The sequence below is a fragment of the Parus major genome, chromosome 7 (genome assembly GCF_001522545.3).
Source record: "Parus major isolate Abel chromosome 7, Parus_major1.1, whole genome shotgun sequence".
In the NCBI taxonomy this organism is placed as follows: Eukaryota; Metazoa; Chordata; class Aves; order Passeriformes; family Paridae; genus Parus; species Parus major.
This window is the reverse complement of record NC_031776.1, coordinates 7,725,609-7,743,556: the sequence shown is the minus strand read 5'-3', so window position 1 is coordinate 7,743,556 and position 17,948 is coordinate 7,725,609. Positions and strand designations below refer to the sequence as shown.

General features: G+C 40.8%; 1 protein-coding gene across 8 annotated transcripts in view; it reads right to left on the bottom strand.

The window, feature by feature from the left end:
* Window positions 1-17,948, bottom strand: part of MYO1B (myosin IB) — a 106,586-nt gene that overhangs the window by 68,337 nt on the left and 20,301 nt on the right. For all 8 annotated transcript variants that reach the window (XM_015634912.3, XM_015634911.3, XM_015634909.3 and 5 more), the window contains one exon: window positions 9,188-9,303. In XM_015634912.3, coding sequence (XP_015490398.1) covers window positions 9,188-9,303 — 116 coding nt within the window. The remainder of the gene's footprint in view (window positions 1-9,187; window positions 9,304-17,948) is intronic.

Genomic DNA, 17,948 nt, shown 5'->3' with positions numbered 1-17,948 from the left:
CTAAAGTAAAGAAACATATTTGTAAGCTAAACTGAGTTGCTAACCACCAGATTTGAAATCTAGGCTCTGTTATAAAGGCTAGAACGCAGCTGTCCAGAAGTTTATCAGAGACAACAGTGACAGAACTGCAAATAAAAGTAATTCACTTATCTGGAAAACATCTGAAAGGCAATGTCAACGCTATGTAATTACATAGTTATGCTGCTACTCTGCTCAGAGGTGTTACTGAATCCTTTTTGATTTTGAAAGTAACTCTTAAGTTCTCTTAACAAACCAAGTAGTTTGTTAAGAAGTTAAGAAGCCTGACACAACTTAATTTCTGCCTCCCAGCTCTCTTTTCCAAATAAAGTCCCTGCCATGAACCCCTGGGCAAAGTAGGCACTAAAGCTTATCTGAGCTTCTGAGAGCTTGTTAGCTCAGGTACAACATTGAGCTAACATGTCTGTCTAGTCTATTAAATGGCATTTGCTCAAGTTTGTGAATGAGATTTGTGGACATATGTCCAAAATGATCTTTCTATGAATGGCCAAAGCAAGAAATGAAAAGCCTCCTTCAGACTGCTCACACACTTCAGTTCCGCCCATGTGGACTATTTCCAGCAACAATCTACTGCATCTACATCCTTGGCTGGAATGCTGATGCTCAAAGAGGATGTCAACTGCACATATTTGTTTTCATCCTCACTAAGAATCATCTTGGAGTAATTAAGACCAGTTGCAGCTTGAACTCCATAAGGTTTAGCAACTAAAAATCATTTCTGCATTATGTAAAGCGGAAACTATATGGAAGAAAAATGCAGATTTAAACTAATTTACTGAAATGACCACAATTAAACTGTCTTTGTAGTTCAGACCTTTGTTTGTAAACCTGAGTCCTAGCTCTCTTATCTATTCAAAACATAAGTACAAGATTATTCAGTGTGCTAGACTGTAAATATTAAGACTGTATTTCCTGATTCCTAACATGAAAAAGTTTATCCTTAATAACCCAAACTACATTAACCATGCTGTACCCAGAGTTGAATAAAACAGTCTTTTGCATAATGGTGCTGACAAAAAGAGACTGAATGGGAAATGATCTGCTGTTAACAGTGGTACAATATCTGAAATTTGACTAGCATTTTTTTAAGGCTTTTAACATCAATCTTGTTTATGCTGCACCGAAAATCATGACAAAGGCTCCTAGCAGAGCAGATGGGCATTTTCTGGTGCACTCTAAATTGCTTAAAGAAAAAAAAAAAAAAAAAAGGAAGAAAAAAAGACAACCATTAAACACAATGAGACACTTCCAATGAAAGAACAACAGCTGTTCTTACTTGCCATTTGAAATCCCAGATCTTAAAGAGAGTACCAGGCTGCCAGTGCAGGAAAGGCATAATGAGAAATCTGGTCCATGTACACACAGTGCATAAAATGGGATTTTGTCTCCTTTCTGACAGGGTCTCTACCTGTCCTCACTTTTCAGACTGCACTTAAGAAAGGAAACACAGCAATGTCTCCTTTTTAAGTACAATTCATTATTTTCAGTGTGCAAAAAATCACACAATTCTAATGAAAGGAAAAATGAAGCCATTGAACATTCTACTTCATGTGACAATGTGAAGTAGTTTTAAAAAAATCTCATTATTTTATGTCCTAAAAATATCAGTGGCATAATATGAACAGTAGACAGAACAATCCAGTTCCAAGAAAATGAGAGAAATGGGACCTGGCAAAAAAAGTTACCATTACTTTAAACTACTGAAGAATTTACACACATCCCCAACATATATTCAGGCATTTTTTTTTTTTTGCTTTTTTCCTTAACTATCTTCAGTCTAATAATCTAGCCAAGTTCCAAATTTTTCTGTGCTTACAAATAAACACAGACTATAACAAATACACTCACATGCAGGGGAAAAAAAAATAAAATGAAGAGAGCTAGAGAGAGAGATTGTCACAGATAACCAAAAACATTTGACTCTCCATCCCCAACATGACTGAAGTCAAATGTGAAATATGTTGTGTACAGGGGTATGAGTAAATATTTGAAAACAGTTCTGAAAACAAAGTTATTTTGTTGCGGCTCTAAGCCAGAAGTTAATTCATGAAGGATGCTCCAAGATTATTTTCCTTTGTACACCAAGGCAACAATTATAGAGTTACAGAAGCATCTGGAACAGATCTCAAGTTAAGTGCTTCCCTTACAAACTCACTATGTTTTAAAGGTACCCAAATCCTTGCATTCCTCTTCCTCTAGAAGCCCACTGGGCAGGTGAGTGCTGGCTAGGACCACACACAGCTCTCCAAAGGAGACACTGATGGATGAGCAGGCTCTCCTGCAGCCAAGCGAGTCCTGCCCAAAGAGGGGCCCTCTGGCAGTGGGACCTCAGGAGCTGTGACTGACAGCACTGCCAGCTGCTGTGGCTGTGGACACTCAAACAGTCTGTGAGCCAGCAGAACTGGTACTTTTGAAAACTTTTGTCACGGCAGAATACGCTGCTGCAGCTTCTGAGAGACCAAGAGAGATGGGGGAGGGTGGGACCAGAGGCAGCCAGCACTCTCCATCTTCTGGGGTATTTTGGGAGGCAGTTTTGCCTTGATGCTTTTTATATCCCCTGAGGTCTCTATATATACTCCTTCCTAGGCTAGGAAGTGTTTAAATGCCACAAGAGCACGGAAATCCAGCCTGGCTCCACACAGCCTGTGTGCAAGCAGTGCTGTCAGCCCCAGCCCACCTGTGCAAAGCTCTGCCGCTACCTGGCATCGTCTGTTCCCATCTTGGACACCCCATGTCCTGGACAGCAGCAGCAGAATGACAGCACCAGCACCGTGCAAAAAGAATTTAAAGTGCCTTTTCATTTCTTAATTTAGGCTGAGCCACTTAGAGGACCAACAGAAAGGCTCATTCCACCAAACTTTGGAATCCAGTCTAAATGTCACTCCAGAATATTCTGAAAATTGAAATAAAGCACAACATTCATATGTACACTGCTTTCTCAGGCTGTTTATACTTTTTGGCTGTTGGGTGCATTTTTGGAGCTTCCTTACAACCACACATCCTGCCGTAAATCAGGTCCTGTATTATTCTGCATTATTAGAAAATTTCATGCAATCTAAAACCAGCAGCAGACAAGCAACTACTGTTCTTGTCAATAAGACTGTATCCAACTCTGGAGCACTGGGACGAGCTGGCTGTGTTATGCACTGTCCAAACCCACTAAAACAGCCCTGCTCAAACTTCAGGAAAAAGCTAAATTTGTTGTTGCTGTATTTGGGAGAAACCCTGCTTTATACCCTAAGCCCTCAAGATGGCAAAATGCTCTTCAGAGGTCATTCACTTCCATATGGACACATCACAACTGCCTTCCTCAAAATTCCTGAGGTCTCCAGCCAAGTGTAAAACATAGGAAACTGTGCATGCCATGACTGGTGTGAGAGAACACGGCAATAGAAGAAGTTCTTCTCAGGCATGAAGTCCTTCTGGCTCTTGAAGCAAGTGTGATGCTTCATCCCCTTTTTGCCTCTATGCCTGAGGGACTTGCAGTCATGGGCACACCACACCCAGCTCTGCCTCTCTACAGAGGTTAAGAAAATAACAAGTCTGACCCCTACCAAAATAAGACTTCAAGGTTCTCTGTAGGGCTCCACCCCCCTCCTCTTTCAATTCACTCCAAGCATGGGTTTAACAATTAGGTACCAACAGTTCTCCCCAACTGCTATTTATGATTTCCACCAGTCACAGATGTTCCCTCCCTGCCCAGTGGTCAATTCTGACAGCTAACCTCTGAAGTGACCATCTTCCCTCAGCCATAAAACTCTTCCAAGAGCAGAACTCTGCTGAGCCACATGACAAAGTCCAAAGACCAAGTCTCTGGAGAAGTTAGGAATTATAAGGAATAAGAACAAAATGTCTGTAAAATCGGATACTGCAAGGTGAAGAAAGCCATAGAGGGTGGTTAAAAAAAAAAAGAAAAAAAGAAAGAAAATTAAGATTGGGAAAGCACAAACTGAAACAGAAATGTTAAAATAAACATACTGGGGCAACAAAGGACACTTAAATATGTCACAGGCTCTCATCCCACCATCATCTTCATCAAATAAAGACAGCTACTATGCATCTTACTACTCTGCTACCTATGGGTAAAAACTTAGTTTTACATACAGGTAAAAACTATCTTTCCCAGCTGGGGCTTTATCACACCCTTCAGACAAAAATATTTGCTTCACACCATAGAGGAAAAAGAGCTACTGAAACCTTGGTGTTCCTGAAGACATCCAATCCTTTAACACAAGCAAAAAAAAAAAAAAAAAAAAAAGGAAAAGAGACAGAAGCAAAAATAAAATTTCTATATTCAGCATTTCCATTGGCTCAAAAGTTGAAAAGGAAACACCAAATTGTATCCATTGTCAGAGTAACTGCAGACATTCACAGGATAATGACTTATCCCAATAATTATCTACATGACAATACCTGAAATGAGGAACATTAATAAGTTCCTCATTATTGCATTTTAACAGGTATCACATTGATATATATGTGCTTGTATCCCACATAAAGGCAAGCTGGTTTTCTGGAGTTGCCTGCATAAATTTAAGTCTAAATTTGAAAGTTCTACATGCAAAACTATTCAGAAAACTTCAGAAATGTCCATTTAAAATATTTAACTATAAGTAAATAAAATATACTGCAAATTGCCTAAGTGGAATTCAATAAGTGTCTGATAAAAGTCATCTCCAGATTGCTAATGTCACCCTAAAAAGTTCAGTGCATAGCTCAAAAAATGCACAGACACTGAATTATTACTTGAATGTAGCTGGCCATTAGCAGTACAGCTGCCAATTTCACTTTGTCCCTCAACTTAAAATAATCTGTAATTCTTCTAGAGCAGGCAGGTAGGGTATCTCAGACCATAAAGGGGAGGAAAAAGCCACGTGCCTCCTTCCCTGCCAGGGACAGAGAGCTGCTAGTAGCCAGGAGACAAGGTTAAAACAGGAAATTCAAGAAAGCATCTACTCTCCAACCCCTTAATGCAAATCTGTTACTGGTAGGAAAGTGATACAGCATGATGGTTTACAAATATGTGGGATGATAATCTATTTTATTTCCCATTGCATTCACTTCAAAGATGGCAGCAGCTGCCTTTGTCACCAGTGACAATCCACGTAAAACAGCAAGACAGACAGCTTGGTTTGCTCCCATGACTGGCTCAGCCACAAGGTAAGCAAAGCAGCAATTATATCAACTGAAAGAGTAATTACATCGACTGAGAGGGCAGAACAGAAGTGTAAGAGCTGCACAAATCAAGCAGCAAACTGAACACTGAAATGTCATACTCTGCCCTGCCAAGTCAGAGACAAGTTTGATCCTGCCTTACAGATAAAGACAAAACCAGCAAGATTACCAACATTAAAACAAAAACAAGCCAGCAATTAAAAATCCTGGTAAACTTCCTATTACACCTATGCAAATAGCCACAGAGTATAAAAACAAGGATTCCAGGAGACCTAGAAAAATAACACTTTTATTACACGGTGCCACAACAACAGTGGCGCAGTAGTGCACTCAGGGAGGAATGAACTATCAAAATAAAACCTCTTGGATCAAATTTTATCAGCTATAATGCTATCCAAAATCACCTGACCAGAAACTTTCCCTCAGCAATTCAGTTTGGCTGCCCATTCAAAGTGTGACTGTGGCCCTACTCTAGTTTCCAGAGATCATTTAAGAAAAAAAAAAAAAAGAAAGAAAGAAAAAACCAGAAAAACAAACCCTGTCCAAGCCCTGCAATTAAGTATTAACTGGCGTCACTGAAAGCATCAGTCACTCTCACAGACACTCTTGAGGAAACACAGAACAGAGGACGAGGTGTTCCCTCCCTCCTCTTTCAGATTAGGGCTAAGAAAGCACCTGAACAGACTTTTCACTCCCTCAAGTGTTTTTCCTTCAGTGGAAATACATGGCAGGAAATCCACAGATATGGATTTCCTTCCTGTCATTATAAACTTCTCTCTCTTTTTCCTTCTGTTTTCCTGTGCTGGCCAAGCCTGCTCTTTAACTGGGACAGCTGACATTCTCAAGCACACCCTCCCTACCCATCACACTGAGGCACACACAAGTAGCTCCAGCCTAGACCAGAGGCTCACACAAAACCTCTGGAAAATAAATAAAATATGATTTTGGTTCTCCAGGAGCTCCTACCCAGAGCTGTACCTTTGGGAACATACCATGGCAGATTGCTCTAGAGATGCTGACACTTAAATCCTGGGCTCCCCGAACCTGAATGTTCTCTCCAAAACTGCAGAGAACTTGAGCTGTCACACCAACAGGAGACAGAAGAGTTTTGGTGCCATACTGACCTGGTTTCTATAGCAATCTCTAATCAAACCACTGCCAGAAATTTTGTTTTAGTTAATTGCTTGCATTTTTCTAGCTAGTGCTAGTACCAAAATTATATTATTTATACAAAAGAGATGTTGAAATAAGAAACACTATCTTACTTTATTTCTAGATACACTTTCTAGGTTGGATGCATTAGTTTCCTTCTAAACAGTCAAGAATTTTACTTTGCTCAGGATCACACAATGGGAGCCAAAAGTCTTTCCCAAGGCACACCTAAATGGTGCCGTGGACTTACCCACAATCAATTCCTCTGAAGAGTCCATGGCTCAACAGAGATTTACACATCAAAGAGAAACAAGTATGTACATTTCCACAAATCAATGGGGGGTTTTTACCCCCGTGGCAGAACAAACATCACAAATTGCAATTTGTCTCACAGCATCTCCTCATTAAAGTTCCTGAGCAGCTAAAAAAAAAAAAAAAAACAGCTTGAAGATTGCAAGGTCTCTGTGGAAGTGCAACAATCTCCCTAGACATGCCTGAACCCTGCTTTTAGCACTGGCCTACTGCTGCCAGAGCAGTCAACCCTAGAATTAGCTGCAAGCTCTAAGGACGGGATGATGCCAGCTCTACCCCAAAGTCTGTCAGTCCTCAGTCTGTCCTGACCAGCAGGGTAGGCAAGCACAGCATTGGTGAAGAGGCCTGGCCCCAAGCCACCCTGCAAGCTCAACTCATGATCTGTTAACCAGCATCCAAGGACCAGCTCCACATTTGCAGAGTGGACGCTGGACTGGCACAAATCCTTAGATACAGCATGAGGCACGGCACATTAGAGGGGATGAAAAGTGGTTTAAGCTTGTCAGAGATGCCATAAGGCATCCTACATAGCACTTGTTTTATACACCTACAGTACCATCCAAATATCTCTAAAAGATGGTGAGAAGTTTACCAATTTTAGCAGAGCCAAAAGTGACTCTCTTGATTCTGCAATTCTCATAAGCATCTAGAGACAGGTGGTAAGGGAAGCAAGGTCACCATAAAGATCATTTTATATTTCTACAGTTTGGAAATTATGTATCTGTAATAGAAACCATGACAAAGATTATTTCCTAATCCTTTATTTTTAAAGACATTTTGTCCACTTAGCACGTGTCGAAAGACAAAACTTGCACACAGAAGCAACACAAAATAAAGAAAATTTGTGAAGAGATTATATCTGTCCAAAACAAATTAGGCTTACACTTTTCTTGGCTTGGGACTCTATCCAAAATTGCAAGGAAAATCCATTACTATCAAGCAATTGAGATATCCTGACAAGAATTAAGTCAATATTTTCTCACTTCAGTCACCTGCTCTAAAAGTAGATTTCTAGTGTTTGGGGTCCAGAAGTCCTTGCTGTGAAGTAGGAACCTGACCATACCATTATTATCATTAGTGATGAATGATGTTTATGAAATACTTTTCTACCAAGTTCAAACTCTCATAATACACACAAGAATGACTCTTGACCATTTCTGTTCTGGAAAACCATCTTTCAAGAGAGACAGAAAAGGCAGAGATCAATATATTACTACGAACGTGATTCAAGGTGTAAGCAAGTACACATACTGACTTCCAGAATGTCAGACAAACTTTAACTTATAAGTTTAATTTTTAAAATACTCCATCGTTTGACAGCAAATTTTATGTAGCTGAACAAAATTAGCAGAGCAGAAAGTTCTTTTAGCAAGGAACTGTGTCAATTTAGCAAGCTATTGGGCTTGCTAAACAAAACTGTCAAGAAAGAAAACCTGAATTTAGCCAGAGTTCAGAACCAAGAGGTCCAAGAATTACCAGAAGCTTATTTGATCTTATTATTGGTCTGATTGCATTTCAGACTATGCATCTGGGAATATGACAGATGAAGTGTTAAGGCAAAAAATTAATCAGAACCAAATAACTTCCAGAACACTTTCTAAATAAAATTTTCATTTAACCTGAAAGTTAACACTGAAGGACAATGCATAAATGTATGGCCCTGTTTAGACACTTATCCAGCCACTGATTGCTCAAGTCAGCCTCCTGAATTTTTGGCTGAAGAGTCAGGTGCAACCTCACAACAGCTGGAAACACTTTTCCTTCCCAGTGTCACACTGAGGGGAGGAAAAGCTGGCTTCAGCCTGACCCCTACTAAAGATAAAATGATTACTGCAACATGCTGACCTTGAAGACCTCATACCTTACTCTCAGCCACACTACCCACACCTGCAAACAGCACCTTGTCCTATTATTCATCCTATTTTAGCCTTAAAGTTTGCATTATGCATTTATGGTGCTCTGGCTTTTCTTTATGAATGGGTTTATTTCCACTCAGCACAGAGAAGACCAAGCTTTAATTTTCCTACGGTTACCATTCAGACATATCCAACATGTTCCTGCATTCATCATGAGAGGGGTTTTGGTTTTTTTTTCTGTGTTGCACAAAGATAAATAAAGAGTTTCAGATATCAAAAGTAACACTATATGATTCAAATATATTTAACACCTCAAGGCTTCCAGGAAGCAGTCTGGACTTTGAAAGAAACAGATTTCCTTGAAAACAGATTGCTTACTTTACAGCACTGTAATGCTGGCTACTGCTAACAGTTAGAGGGGTGGGAAATGTTCTGAAATGCACATACCAGGGCCTAAGTGCATGAAAGAAAAAGAGTAACTCATTTTAACTTCACTTTAAAATATGGCTGAGCTAATAAAAATGCATTTTGGGGGAGTGGTGGTGTGATTTTCATTTTGGTTGCTTTAATCAACAGATCTTTTGAGGAGAGAGACAGCTGGTACCATCTGTTCCCGGACAGAATGAAAACTAAAATTTCTTTGCTGTACTTACATGTGAGGACTGAGTTCATAAAAGTTTCGGTTTCTGTACTCTTCCACTTTCTCTGGATTATAAATGGGTAGAGATCTGTAGGGGTTTATTGATATCACCACGCTGCCAATGTATGTCTGTTGAAGGAAAAGAGAAAATTATTGCAGGTTTTTCTTTTTAACATACTTTTGCTGCTTATATATTATTTGCCTATTTAATACTTTCATGGAAACAAACAAACAACAACAACAAAAAAGGCCTAATTGTAGCAATGAATAAATATGATTTTAAATTCTGAAACACCTTTTAGATATTCTCTCTGTTGGGTACCAAGTAGCTGCTACTGCATAACTGAAAGCCTCTTATGAACATTTTCTAAAAGTACTATATTTCTGTGACTAATTCAGTTGGGGGAGGGAAAGGCAAAAGGACACAGATGTTCACGAAGAACTGACTCCATCTGCATGGCAAATGTCACAGGAGCTCTGCTGCAGCCCTTGGGCACTCACACCAAACCCCATAAGGCAAGGCTGGCATCAGACTGGGCCCTTCTTCCCAAGGAGGAACTTTATATCACCTTGTCAAAGCCTCAGGCACAGAAGAAACCTGAAGGGGAACAGCCTCAGACAGGTTTCTGTCAAAGGAGAGATTTACTGTCAGGGCTCAAGCCAAAGTCCTGCCACGGTTCCTCAGCAGACACAAAGTGCAATTTTTATTTCCAGTTTCTAAATGTACTCACCACCACCCTTGTAAAGCAAAGGGAAAAATGTGTTGTTTCACTCTGTTAGATCCCATGCACTGCTGGCCTGAAGGAAGACCAGTTCTGTACACCAAGATTCCCATGTCTGCTCATGACACAATTAACTTGAATCCTTAAGCCTACTGTCAGATATCCCACAGCTTTCTGTGCCTCCCTCCAGCTCCAATCAAATACACTGCATTGCAAAAAATGCCAAAACTCCATTCCATCCTGCCTGCAGATACTGACCAAAGATTAATAAAATCCCAAGTGTTTGGTATCTCTTTCCACAACTGTGAAACAAATAAATAACACCTGATGAAACATGGTTTTCCAGTAACCAGTGCTCCCTGGGAGATGTATGTGCTCTACACAAAAGCCACAGGTTCCCATTGCATTATATTTGCAATAACTACAGAAGAAACGAAAAACAAAACAATTGTTTTTCAAATGTGCTATGATTCTAAAGGGCTTCTGTGCAGTGGTATCTCAGTACCTGACAGTCACTATTTGGATTTTTCCCCATGACATTTCTTAGAGAAAATACTGTATTCTGCACTTTTAAGTGGCAAGAGCAGCATGAGGAGCCCAAGCTACTGATCAGCAGATTCAGTAGAGCCAAATTACAGCCATGGCTGCAATAAAAAATGAAAAATATTAATTGTTGCAACCCTTCCAGATCTAACTTCCATGCCTAAAGCAATTTCCTGCTAAATGCTACTAAATCTGGTCCTGAGCAGAAAGCAAGGAGAGGGATATTTCCTATTTTCCATTGCACACATAGGCACAGGCAAACTGTGAACTCACATGGCATTTTCTGTCCCAAACTGAATGGAATAAGACAGACTGCAGTGCTAAAAGAAGTGGCCATGAGGCCCCCAGAGACTCTTGCAGCTCACCCTTGTAGTGTTTCCTACTCCTGGGATGGCTCAGAAACAACCAAATAATTAAGAGTTTTGCTTCTGTCAAGCACACTCCGCAGTGTGTGCTTATGAAAATGTTCTTCAAATAAAGAAAAAAATTGTTCCAGTTTCGTGGTCATCCTCCCCCTATGGAGGAAATAATTTTCCAACTATGTCTAATCTCTTTGGCTGAACAAGATGGAAATGCTAAAATTGCCTTTCTACAGTGTTTACTTCGCTCTCTCTCAACACATTCGGCCTTGGCAATTTGGAAGTCTACAGATTCCTGGCAAGAGTAACAAATGCCCAAGAGTAAGAAGCTTTCTAGTCTTCCCAAGTGCATGGATACCCCAATTAGGACTCTTCTCTGATAAAACATTAATAAATAAATTGTTTCCTCCTAAGTCTTAGGAATTTGTGAGCTCAGCCTGTTGTGAAACCAGTGTTGCAAAGTATCAAGCACAAGAGAGATGAAGGCCAAATCTTGAACATTATTTTTTGAAACATGAATTCTTTGGAACACAAAGACTTGTCCCTGTTCTGCTACCATAATAGCATACAATTTAATTGCCAAGCCCCTTGAAGTATCCTGCGACATCAAGACAAAGAAAGATGGCTGAAAGTGAAAACCTTGATTTTTAATTTTGAATAGAGGCATTTAAATGAGATTTATTTAGAACCATGTCTTCATAGCTAAGTGCTGCTTAGACAACATATTTTAAGAATTCAAGTCAGCTCTTTACTGCCAGATACAAACAAATACGAGCCATTTCCTAAAATACTAATATTTCAAAAGGTCAAATGGCTGTATTGAAACAAAGACATACTCCAATCCATTTTAAACACCAAGCCAAAGTGTGCCAAGAAGTCATTTGGTTTGTTACAAAGCTGCTTATAAGAACTAATACATTTCCTCTTCTGAAAATGCCAATCTCTCCAAGCTGATGCCTAATAGCTACTTGCTACTGGTGGTCTGTGAGATTCCACATAACAGGGATAAACAGATCCGGAAAATAGCTTTCCCACATAACATCTGTCTTCCCACCAGAACTCTATTATAAACAAACAAAATAAATGGCTTAAATCCTTGAGCGAGCGACAAGGATTTAAATCCTTGAGCGAGCGATCTTGTAGCCTGTAACAGAAACATTCCAGTGCTGAAAGCAGAACATCCAAGAGTAGTGGGAGACCATACCACAGCACCCCAGGGACAAAAGAGGTTCTTGAATTTCCCTGCTTAAGGACAAAACTGAAAGAAGAGTGGCCTCGTGATGATGGATGCACAGAATACAAGTCAGGAGATTTGATTTCTTTCTTGGTTTGACGTGGTCTCATTATGCAAGTTAGGATGAGATCCGCTATCTCCTCAAGTTTTGCTAACTAGACTCTTGATAATACTCCTTCCTCCCAACTTTACTTTGCTTTATTGTAACTCACAAAGGCAAATTCTGTGTGAAAAATTCAGTTTCTCAGTGCATCTCTCATGTGGCAACACTGCAAGGGGCTAAAACATCAACTTCAGAGCAGAGCATTCAAATTTCTGTCAGCTTAAATGACAACACATTCTGCATTTTCCACCAAAACAACACATAACTCATTCCTGTTCAGATAAGGGGTTAACACCTTAAGCAGGAAGAAAATTCCGAATTCCAGTTCAGCTGGAAAAGCTGTTACTGTTTGTTACACATCACTTTTAAACACTGGTCCAGATGCAATGACCAAGACTCTTTGATGCCCCACTTTCTCCCCCTATGACTGGAAGCCAATGTAACCACTTTGGGCAAGATATTAGGGCCTCTTCAAGTTTACAGGCACCAGGCAAGGCCTTCTGAGCCTTTCTCACCCAAGCAGATTGGCTTATGAAAAAGCCTCAAATACCAAGATGGTAACAAGGCTCTCGCTGCGTGTGAGGAATATACAGGCAGCAGCCTCTTCCCAGTCAAGGGCTAGGGAAAGTTATTGCTATAAACTGGACATTTCCAGCTGTGAGGCTACAGAAACATTACAGTGAGCCCAGTGAAAGGCCCTCAGACACCTCTGCAGCCAGGCAGTGAAATCTGCACAAGCAGTGATATCTGATAGACAGGATAGAGGCAATGCAGGCCAACCCAAGAAGGGGATCCTTCAGAAGAGCACTAGTACAACTTATGGGAGAATATTTCACACCCTGGGATACAGTATGTTAATAAAGCTATTTTTCCTCCTGTCAAGGTTAGACTTGCAATGCCCCAAGGGCCAGAAGAGAGGAGATTGCATCTGCAGAAGCCAGGGAACACTACTGACACCAGTTGAGGCTGCAGCACAGAAGTTGTACAGCTGGGGCTATCATAAAAGTCCACTCTGTATCCTTAAAAGCTTTTCTGGATCTGCAGCAATCTCTGCAAAGCAACCCTCTGCAGAGGTTAAAATCATTAAACATCTACATGGATTTGTTGCACGCCTTTTGGAATTGTACCCTACATCCCTTTTGTCAGCTCTGCTAAAAAACAAACCCACTGCTTCTTACCTCTTGTAGCCTGTAACAGCCCAAAGAAATTGCTGCTGCACACAAGTCAGTCCTGCTGTAAAATGCCCCAAGTACCTGGCAAGTGCACTAAATTCAGAGGGGGCAACAAGGTTTCTCTCTATTTATCTAATTTGTTAAACTTTGGAGCACAGAAATAGAAAACAAATTCTAGTGAAATAAGGTTGCTAGTTTGGATTCTTCCATTTATGCAGGGCAGTTTTAATACTCCAAGTGTATATAATGAACATTCCTTTAGTAATGGCTATGCTCAAATAATCATTTGGTTCATACAACTTTGAAGAGTTTCAGATCATGCTACCAAAACAATTCATTGAAATAGGAGACAATAAAGAAGGATCAAAGAAAAATGTGACTAGGTTTTATTAGAATTAATCCAAAACCAAGACTTGCCCAGCACTGTTTTTATTGTGATAAACATGGCTGTGTTTTGGTTTTGTGGGGTTCTTTTTAATGTGACACATGAAAATTATATTTCTAATGTAATACTCATTTTTCCTTTGTATTTGCCTGACCTGCTGCAGTTCTGGATCTTGCCAACTCATAAGCACATGTGCTGCTGCATGTTCAGAACAGCTGAGACCAAGGAGATGGCAGAGGAAGCCTGTACTTACACGTCCTAAGTTTATTGTGCTGTCTCAATCTCAAACAAAGCCCAGCAAATTTAAAACTACAACTTTATAATGAAAGGTCCCGTTTTACCAGCCAGATCAGTACTGTATTAAAATATCACATATTACATGAACAATCATGTTATGAGATCAAATTTGTTTTACACTGTGGTTGGCCACAACAAAATAGTTAAATGCACTGTGCTTCTGGTCCACTGTGTTTTTTCAGGTTGGAAGCACAAAGTTGCAGGAGACTATGTTTGAAAAGAGTAAGGAAAAGAGCAACATCAACACTAAAAGCAAAACCACCTGAGCCCATTGATGTTTCTGGGGCTTTGATTTACTGTATTCCTGTGTATGGCAATGGAGGTGTTTGCATTGCTTGGTGGAGAAGGATGGGCTGGGTACTTGAAAAATACAAACAAACAAACAGACATGGATTTCATCCTGTAACACTCCAAGGTTTGCCAGCACTGCTTCACAGCAGCACACACAAAATAAACTCGACCTGTGATCCAAGCTGAGCAGCTGCACTTCAGGTTGATGCAATGCTGAGCTAACACTGCTTGTGCTTCAGTGAGCTTCTGGGAGCTTGAGCAGAGAAATATATCACTGGGTTTCTGAACAAACACAGACTATTCTCCTCTTGCTCAAGCCCACCTTCCCAGAAACAGCATCTTAGTCCCAGAAGAATAGTGGACAAAGTCTGTATGTTGTAAGAGAAAAAACCCCAATCCTGGTAAGCTACTCTATGTGCTCAATGCATTTATTAACCAGGACAGGCAGCCCTGTAAAACCTGGACAGGACAGTAAAGGCTGTAAAAAAAAAACTACCCAGAAGAGCAGTGGATGAGGTTCTGAAGTGATGAGAAGGGAAAAACTATCAAGGAAAATAAGAAACTGAGGAGACAAAATAATAGTCCTGTACAAAGTACATTAATGGCTGATATAATGACTCAAGAAAGCAAGCTCAAAGAGGTCACACAAAGGCAGAAGCCTATATCTGTATCCCAGAGCAAACAGTCACAACACAGGCAACCTAAGTCAAAGAGAATAACCACAGTATTAAAATATTCTTCAATATGGGCTTGATCCGTGCAAGCAGCAGCAGCCTGGACAAGCTGTGGGCAGCCCACACTGGCCAGGACCAAGCCCTTAACCACACTGCAGCCTGTTTGAGATCCAAGCCCTGAAGTAAGAGCAGATCATTTGCCAGGGAAAGACACCCACACTGCAAGTCAGAGCGAGTACGTGAAGTGGATGCATGAGCGCAGATTATCGAGTTTCTCTTCTGAGCTTCTTGAGGGCACAGAAATCTCTGCCCTGCTCAGGGAACATTGCTGCTAACCTCAATATCGTTATGATGGACTTGAGTGTTGTTGTTAATGAAGCAGACTAATCCTCTCTGCTGGTCTCCTCTCTGGCTACATTGAGATGATTTATAGAAACAAAAAGAGTTCCTACACATGATACAGATATTGGCAAAACCTGAAAATAAGCAATGAAGAAGTCGACCCAAAGGTGGCATGAGGAATTTTCAAGACTGTGTTCAAACACCCTGGAACATCAGTGCTTGCCCACCTTTCAAAAGAGAAAGGCTTGTTTTCACAAACAGTGTCTGTAGATTGGATATGTCTGTGCCAAGAAACCACTGGTGAAAACATTAGTGAGAGCATTAATTCCAAAATGTTCCATTATTTCTGTATGGGTGAAACGTGGGGGGAGAGAAGGGGAACTTTCAGCCATGTTGCAGCCAAGGCTAACCTATGCTCTTCAGGGTGAAAGCCATGTTTTTACAGCCCTTGGACACTCTTGCTTCTACTTTTCATTCGTCAATCTTCCATTAATCTTCCTTTAGTGTTTTGGTTTCATATAACATGAAACAGAAACCATCAATAAAAGCCCCAAATGTCATCATCACCTTAGTGAAGAAATACACAGTATTTTGAGGCAAAGCTAACACTACAAATGGAGGCATTTCCTACACTTTCTCCTCTCTTTTTTCAAAGTATCACATCAGAGGCAAAAAAAAAAAGTGTGTAGGAGAGGAGACCCCTACACACAGCCCACCAAATGCATTCAGTTTTCTCTGATCCTCATTACTGTTTTGTTACTCCTTTATGCAAATACTGCATGGAGCCCTACAAACAGTGCCTCAAACATGAGGCTCAGAATCGTGGGAGCTGTACAAAAAGGAAAGGAAACAAAGCACTGCCTTGAGATAAATAACTCTCCTCCCACAAAGCACTTCAAGGTAGAAAGCAGCCAACCTGCTGTGAAAATCTTTACTCCTGACTCTGGGCAAGTTATACAGTTTGTTTTGCCGGAGCAGGCTGATGTGGAGGGCCAGAGGACCCACAGGATTTTTATCTAGATAACAAAGCAAAGCAAGATTTGCAGGGAGGCAGAATACTTCTTAGGCCACAAGCTATCACAGCAAAAGATGTGCCTTGGGCACACAAGCCTTTCTTCACATCTGAAGAAGCAGCAGGCTTCAAGGTCCTAGCCTGTGGCAGCTGCAACAATATTATTACTACAACTCAGTAGCTTCCCTCAAAGGGCAAAACTGTTGAGGCACTGATGGGAAAATTGCTCAAATTGACACAGGCATTCCCCAAGGGAGGAAGAGAAGGAGATGGGAGGAAACTCAGGTCCCCTGGGCTCCCATCACAGGCGGATGGATGGCTGCTCTGATCCAGCTCTCAAACCCTCCTGCCTTTAAGAAACTGGTCAGCCACCACACCTGCCACTCCTCAAACTCCCAAAGGAAAGTCAGCAGCCCTGGCTGGGCTCGCTGGATAAACACAAGTAAACACATGAAAGCACAAGAAAGCAGGGTCAGATGTGGCAGGAGGAAAGACTCTTGCAAAGCACAGTTCTGCTAGCAGCCAGCACACACGCAGCTACGATGTACCCAAAATCCACAGGGTACAGCAACCCTTGTCAAAACCCAACAAAGGACCCCATCTGGCCTCAACAACAACATTTTGCAGGTGACCATGATCATGCTGCCATCAGGAGGTAATGAAACTGAGAATAAAATTGAACTTCAACAGTCTCTCAGCTACTACTACGACACAGAACTTCCCAGTAAGCTGCATTTGTGTTTCCTAATACCAAAAGTCTCTCTTCTTCACAGCATCAACAGGATGGTCACACAAGGCTGATGCAGACCAGGACAATTGGTCTCATTCACATAATTCAATTCCCTACCCCGTTCTTGTAAATGTAGCATCTGGAATACCAGGTACAAGTACAGCAGGAACAAAGCCACTGTGCTTGACAGCAATTCAGTGAAGTACTAAACAATCTAAGGTAGCTGCAAATGGGATGACTCAATAGTATAGACAGACACAGAGTGGAGTAAAGGCAGGTTAAAAAAAAAAAGTCTAACCCTAAAATATTAAAGCATATTAAAACAATAGAGATCAAGAGGAAAGAGGTCAGTCTATGAAAAAGCACACCACAACAGCCATGCCAGCAGAAGGCAGCCACAAGGATGGTACCTCAAACAGATAAAACAGAGTTATTACCCTGGAATGCCAAATATTTAATGTTTCAGTGATAAAACAACAAATGTTCAGTAACATAAGACTGCTGCTGTCCAAAGCAGCCCACAAACTCCACGCACCAGAAAATACAAATTTAACGCTGACATCAGAGAAAGATTCTGTTTTGTTGTAAGAACAAAAAGCAAACAAACATTTTCTTGTAAGGAACAAAATGTTGACCTCTGCAAATTTGGGAAGACTTCAAGAAACAACATAACTGTGGGGAAAAATGTGCAGGGCAGCAGAAAAAAGCCATATCTGACCTCTAAAGTCTGACTCTTGTGAGCCTACACAGCTCCACCCCCCTCCAGACTCCTCACACCTCCCTTGACACTTACACATGTCTCACAAACCAACAAACCCAACAACATAAAAATAAGTTCAGACCAATACAAATACTATATTTTATCCAAAATTTCTACCATTCATGAGTCACCATAAATGCATATGCCCCC